This window comes from Oncorhynchus tshawytscha, linkage group LG05 (genome assembly GCF_018296145.1).
Source record: "Oncorhynchus tshawytscha isolate Ot180627B linkage group LG05, Otsh_v2.0, whole genome shotgun sequence".
NCBI lineage: Eukaryota > Metazoa > Chordata > Actinopteri > Salmoniformes > Salmonidae > Oncorhynchus > Oncorhynchus tshawytscha.
Window position 1 is genome coordinate 52930625 of NC_056433.1, and position 6658 is coordinate 52937282.

A 6658-nucleotide genomic window follows, 5' to 3' on the forward strand; every position below is an offset into this window, starting at 1 on the left:
TCATCGTTTTACATAGTCTGTGTCAAGTATACTTCGGCAATCTGCTCTGATAACGTTTCATATCTTGCTGCATGACTCAAACTTTTAGCATTAATTGTACAATCATATTTTCAGCTACAGAGAACACAGTACCTTTCCAAAGGGAAAAATACATCGCAACTGTACTGTTTTCCAGTAGCAACTAAACAACTTATTACTAGAGTTAAGTTGCAGACACACCTTAGTCTATTACATGACCAATTGCATGTGTTTCCCAATGGGAAAATACATTCTGGAAAAATTAATCTTTATTTAAACAATCCCTCAGTAGAACCAATATTGAGCATACCATCTTTCTACCCCTCACTGAGTATGAGTTTTAGAGGCTCTCCAGTGCTTTGGCAGTACAGTGGCAAGTGGGAAGATGTTCAAGGAGGCCTATTTAATTGGATTCTGTAATTGGAGGAAAGTTCCCCATTGATAATAGGTCCAAACTTGTTTATCTATGTAGTGGGTGGCTGTGGGTCCCTTCAGACCGTTGGAGAGCTCCTAGAGCTGAACTAATCCAAACCCAAATGAGTGTCTGTGGACTACAGAGGCGGCAAACAGGTCTGGCACGTTATTATCAGCGCAGTCGTTAATTAGGAAATAAATGACAAATACTCTTGGGAGCACTTTGAAGAGTTTGACCAAGTCTTTCATAAAAAGCCAAACAAGTTGATTTCCAGACTGCCGTTGGATATGATTTAGGCCCAAGAGGTCAAGTCCATTCAACATTAAAATGACCCTACTATTAAATTAGCTGAAAAATCTAAGTGTTTTCTTACATTTCAGTCAGCAAAACATAAGCCAAAAATAGGACAATTAAATAGATGTGCCACATTTACTTTGAGATCAAATAGATTATACAAATCTATTGTAAATTGCCTATGAAGAGCAACATGTGGAAATTATGGTTTATGGTCCTCTAGTCATTATCAATGACTTCTGCCATCTTGGGCCTGTTAAACCCTCTTAGCATGGAGAGTCCACCTAAGCAGATTGTTGCAGCCGAGCTGCATCTGTGATGATCACTCCCAACTCCTATTCACCACTGAATGGTGTCCGAGCTATTGGGACAACTGGAGGACATGTAATACCAAAGATATCCAGAGGAGTCATTTGTGAGAGAAGGATGAGATTATCTTGTGATAGTTTTTAATAAGAGGGAGCTGTTGGAGAGAGAAGAAAAAAATGAGAGGGAAAAAAAAGTGTTCTTTGACCTTGCTGTCAATCACTTATCTGAAGCAGAAGCAGTCTCATATGGGAGTAGACCATTTAAAGGCAAAGTGCACTGACATGTTGAATGGTAGATGTTTCATAGAGAGGCTATGGGGGAGGTTGAGATACAGAGCAAGTCTTAACTGCCAATGTTACGTAACACATCAAGTGAGAAAAATAGTAAGGAATATCCAAACAGTCTCTTTGTCTTTCAGAGGATTTCAAAGTAGATCTTTAAGAGCTGGATGACTTTGTTTAATGAGTTGAAAATAATGTTGGGAGTTTCCTAACTCATATAACAAGGAGAAAGAAAGTTTTCCCATTTCAAATTTAGAAACTTGACAATTTGTGGAAAAAAAGTGATTTATTTTTAAATAAATAAGTAATAGCCAAATGACATGATTCCCTATGACTCCAGATACTGTTTCAGGTTCTAACAATTCCAAGACAGGCCCATGCTTCACAATTCACATAGGTGATTAAATAACAATTCACATTTTCTCCCGGTTTTCACCACTTCTCCATTGCAATTCAGCAGTCTTGTATTACTACCAGTCCTGTCGAATACTAGACACTATACAGCCCTGCCTTGGCCTCGGGTTGTTTTCCGAGTGTGCTTGTGCCATCAGCATGATGAGTGCATGCATCTGTCCTCTCCTGTACTGTCTGGCTGCTCTGACTTATTTTGGAATATCCTCTGGTGAAGCGAGCAATGGATATTTCCACCATTGCCTAGCCTATAAAGAGAGACTTGTATAGTTGCCACTGTGCTCTGGGAGAAGTATTGGGCCCCCATCAACACATTATATAAATCTATTCCTGAGAATTCTCTGTAAATCATTATGTAACATGTATTGCATGGCGTTGCCCATTTGTTTTTCTTTTTCATATGGTTTTTATGTGTAAATTGTGTATTGTATGACATTTACTAAATGTATGAGGACTTGTAAATAAACCTTTGACTTTTCTGGTGATATTATGTCCTGATTTGATACATTTGATACGTATTAAAGATCGTGCTGGAAACATATTTTATTTTGAAAAGAGTAATCAGCAAAAGGACATATTCCATTTTACTGTAGTACTGAGACGTGACGTACCATGAGATTACATTTAAATAAAAAACAAAATGAAGTGATAACTTAGTTTGCATAATTCATAACATCCACATCAATAACAAGACAGTCATAACAATGAATATAAAATGGTATGAAAAACCATATAAGCAGCTTAATGACAGGCATTTACATTTGAAACAGTAGTAAAAAAACAAAATAGAGAGCTTTGCATATGAGAGACAAACATTATGTAATAGCCTACATTGAAAAGTTCTGACATCAACGATGGGTCCTCTAATGTCTAAGGACAACTTGTGAATCCAATCCAATACAATAAACCGATTACTAGGAAACGTCTGGATCCACAAAATGAGAAAACCACTCATGGACTGTGCACGCCAGACCCAGAAGGTGATTGTTCTACCAAAACACACAATGGCTGCATCTCAATTGTCAGTGAATATTACCCCTCGGGTGATGAATAATTAAACACGAGGCACAGGTCCTATCCACACAGCACTCGACACCAATGGAAATATTATTGTAAAAAGTCGCACAACAGGAAAGGCTATGAGGTGGGAAAACTAGAATGGCAAGCCACACTTTTACTGACACCTTTTTGGCAATCTCTGTAATGTCAGAGTGAGAACATGTAGTGGATAGAAGATGTAGTGAATGTTGTTGCCAGTGTAGGTGAAGAGGAGGCATAAAAAACACAAGTAGCTACAATAACACATTTCTCTTGACTGAATAGTGCATTTCAGTCCTGAGTCTGCTCTGCAGCCTGTTGACCAGTCTTCCCTTTGCGTCAGTAGGGAAGAACACGTCTGTGCATCGGCCAAAGGGGAAATGCTGACAAGGCTTTAATAAATACTCATTACTGGACCATAACCAGTAATAATTACAGGACCCTTCATGTGTGTTCCCTTGGATCTCAGCTAGGTACTACAAATGGCAGGCACCAGTTTAGGTGGGTGTCATATAGCTGAGCTGTGGTTTCTATTCTCTCTCTGGGCTACTGCAGGGATCACTTTATTCCATTCAAAACCTCACCACTCAGCAAAATGAATAGATGTTTTACTGTAGCTGTAACGTTACAGTAGCTATTATCATTCACCAGAGGTGAACCAAATGCATTGACGGGTTGTATGTGAGGTCAGATACTGGGCAGTGTTTAGGCTGTTGTTATATGTTCACTTTTAAATGGTTGAGGTCAAATAATGAAAAGCTTCGCATATAAGGGCATTTCAAATTTGGGACCATGTTTTGAACCTCAATTACATCACATCAGTTCCAGTAATTATAATCTTGCACCTTACAGTAATGCATTTTAAAGGTGTGAAGATGGTGCTGTTGACACTTCTCTACTAAAATGATCTATATTCCCAGTAGCCCCTAACGCACCAGTCAGATGTACATATTGGACATATCATTTAAAACACACAATATTTGTAAACCTCCACAGATTTCATAAGAGCCAGTTACAGTAAGTATTTGTGTTATATTGAGGGAGGGAAGAATGAAAATGTACTTAAGTTGAGCAGTGGCTAATACATAATGTCTGTTGAATGTCTGATCGGTTATCAAGATCAGCAGTGGCCCTTCAACCTCTTCTCTATTTCACTGCCAGCAGATGGCTAACGTCCCAGTGTCTCCGACAACAAAAACCTCAAACAAAAAGATGATGTCATATCTCTTCCCTTCAGACGATCCTCTTGATAATGACCCAGAGTACAACATTGCCAGAGCCAAGTGGAAAAAGGTCTGTGATGATCATATAAGGCAAGGAATGCCTCAGATGGCTTGGGTTTGTAGAATAAATCTGAAAGAATTGCCAGGATTGCTACAGGCCATTCCATATGGATTGCCCAGGCTTACAACAGGTTTTAGGCAGCAGTTCAGTTCTTCTTGCCTGATGGGAAGGTCTGTAATGAGAGAGGGCTTGCGTGCTTCACATACACACTGCCATCCTCCAATTTGACTTTGTACACTTGTTGCTAAAACAGATAAACACATAAAACAAGGACATGTGACGGCTGGTAAAATTGAAAACAAACAACACCTTGACTGTGAGCTTTACCATGAGCAGAGAGCACACTCAGGGCAGAACGTGTCACAACACTCAATATTGCTGTCACACTTGCTAGTGTAGCCTGGGCCAATTTTGTTTTTCACACACTGCACTGATTAGGAATACACATTTTGAAATGTTGAGCAAGTCAACACAAGAACATACCAACACAGAGCTACTGGCGTTTTGAAAAGGCAGCAGACATGCAGTCAGACCACCACTGTGAGTGGTTCCAACATCCAAGACATCCCCAAACACCTCATCTGACAGCTATGTTAACTTTGGACATTGGATCATTACCCCCATTGTAATTGTAACAAATCAATGTATAACATTCACAGGCAATTTGATCCTTGTTTTTGCTCCTGCATGGAATTATAAAGACAAACAAATTGCTTGTATTTCCAACAATTAATTGACATGAAGGGGTGGTGATAAATTGATTGAAAAAGTGACGTCCCTTTTGGTACATTATAGGAAACGCAGAACCTTCCCTCCCTCCTTGAATGAATCATTGACCAGGGTAGTGACCATGAAAATCTCTCCCGGTACCACTTTCTCCTATCCAGTCATGCCAGCTGAATTTCAAGGAGGAAAGGTAAGGGAGGGAAGGGAGACTATTGTTGTCATGGATCGTGTGCCATTTAATAGGCTAAGCACATAGGCTGCAGATCTTGGTCAAGGCTTAGAGAAGTGTTCATTGCAACTGCGGTGAAGTTTGTTTCATTTTTAGTTTAATTGCATAGCACTCTGGGTTTGTAGAAGTGTAGGTTGGTTTATTGGTTTGTCTACATTAGTTGGTAGACTCACCTGTAAACCAGTCCCTGAGTGTCCTGTCCTGAGGTTAAAGTCATAGTCATGCCAGGGGCAGAAGACCTGCAGAATACCATCTGCATCCTCAATGTCTCCATCACACAGCGGACCACCTGTCAAAGACAGAACACTAATGTTACATGAATAACAGTTTCCTCTGGAAATCAATGATCTGATGTCATACTTCATTTCGTTGAAGAGCAATACTATCAAAGAGAGTTAAACTCCAGAAATGTTGACATTACTGGAAAGAATGGGAGTTGAAATACAATACAGTGTAACATCTACATGCAGTTTACTTGATTTGTCTGGCCTTTTCATACACTACTTTAACTCATTTCATAACATAAATCATGCGTATGAGTGAGCACTTGCCTTCCATGCATTTTTCCATTCTTTCAGTATTTTACCATTTTATACCCAAAATGAATGTACCAGTTTTAATCTATTTCCTACGAAAACAGTTTATTAGTGTTTTTGTTATTCATAGCTTCAAAAAAGTATGATATGCATACGGCTAGTGATTTCTATAGAATTTCAGCGTATTGTGTCTAGCCTATAGCCCTGAGAAATAGCGAGTGGAACGTAAAGTGAGGCATATGTGGTTACCGGAGTGAGCGCAGCGAGCATCCATGGCGAAGAATTCCCCTTTCACGTAGAACAGGCAAACATCGGAGCCGTAGCCGAGGGAGGAGTGCATCAAACGGCACTGCTTCTTGGAAAGCTCAGAGGCTGGGCCTATTAGCCTCCATGAAACGCTACCCGCACTTTCCTCTTCATTCCCAGACGCCATTTAAATAAATTGGGAATATCCGTTATTTGCACTACTCGTTATAAAGTCCCTTTACCGCCTACTGACTGCGCATTTTAGAATTGACTGTTTTATGTGAGAATATTCAATAACATAAAACTAACTGGCATCGGGATCCGGTAGTCTTGTCATGTCATCCGCGTTCATCAGAACATTAGAACAGCCTATGATTTCAAGACGCAGGTCAAGCGATTGGCCAGAGATGACAGATTATTTTTATTTGGGTCAACTGAATGTCAGATCATTTCTTTTTTGCACACCTGTTCAGTAAGCCTAATACATGTTTAAAAAAGGCATTAGATTTTAATCAGACTGCCATAGGTTACCATATGTTTGTGCAAAACAGTATGGAACAGGTGCTACAGTTGTTTTTATTTCCCTCTAGCACATTAGCCTAAATTTAACTCAAATTAGAAACGCAATAACACTGACTCTTAAAATGTAGGAATATCATACATTCTAAATCAGGGCAAGGTAACAAACAGGCACACAGGGCACGTGCCCTGTGGCCCCATCTCCAGGGGTTCCCCAACCAAAGATTATTATTATTTAAATGTTTTATTTTTTGAGGGGGGTCGGGGCTCCCCATATAGCATATGATAGCAAAATATGTAGAATTGCAGGACATTTGCTTTAAAACGCCATATTTATCTTTCAGCCTCATGG

The 6658-nt window shown here is 39.6% G+C and overlaps 1 protein-coding gene across 1 annotated transcript; it reads right to left on the minus strand.

Moving 5' to 3' along the window:
- Positions 1 to 2253: 2253 nt before the first annotated feature.
- si:ch211-212d10.2 (uncharacterized protein LOC557710 homolog) lies at positions 2254 to 6168 on the minus strand. Its single transcript, XM_024421325.2, has 3 exons — positions 5791 to 6168; positions 5179 to 5294; positions 2254 to 4294 (listed from the first exon to the last, which is right to left on the minus strand). Exons 1-3 carry the CDS (start codon positions 5972 to 5974, stop codon positions 4196 to 4198), a joined length of 399 nt encoding a protein of 132 aa, XP_024277093.1. The 5' UTR covers positions 5975 to 6168; the 3' UTR covers positions 2254 to 4195.
- Between the last annotated feature and the right edge of the window lie 490 nt (positions 6169 to 6658).

Excerpts from the sequence above, each read along its gene's own strand:
- si:ch211-212d10.2 (XM_024421325.2), bottom strand. The coding sequence starts at position 5,974 with ATGGCGTCTGGGAATGAAGAGGAAAGTGCGGGTAGCGTTTCATGGAGG. Across the intron at positions 5,295-5,790 it reads TGCTCGCTGCGCTCACTCCG|GTGGTCCGCTGTGTGATGGA; the intron begins GTAACCACATAT and ends TGTCTTTGACAG. Across the intron at positions 4,295-5,178 it reads ACTCAGGGACTGGTTTACAG|CAACAAGTGTACAAAGTCAA; the intron begins GTGAGTCTACCA and ends TATCTGTTTTAG.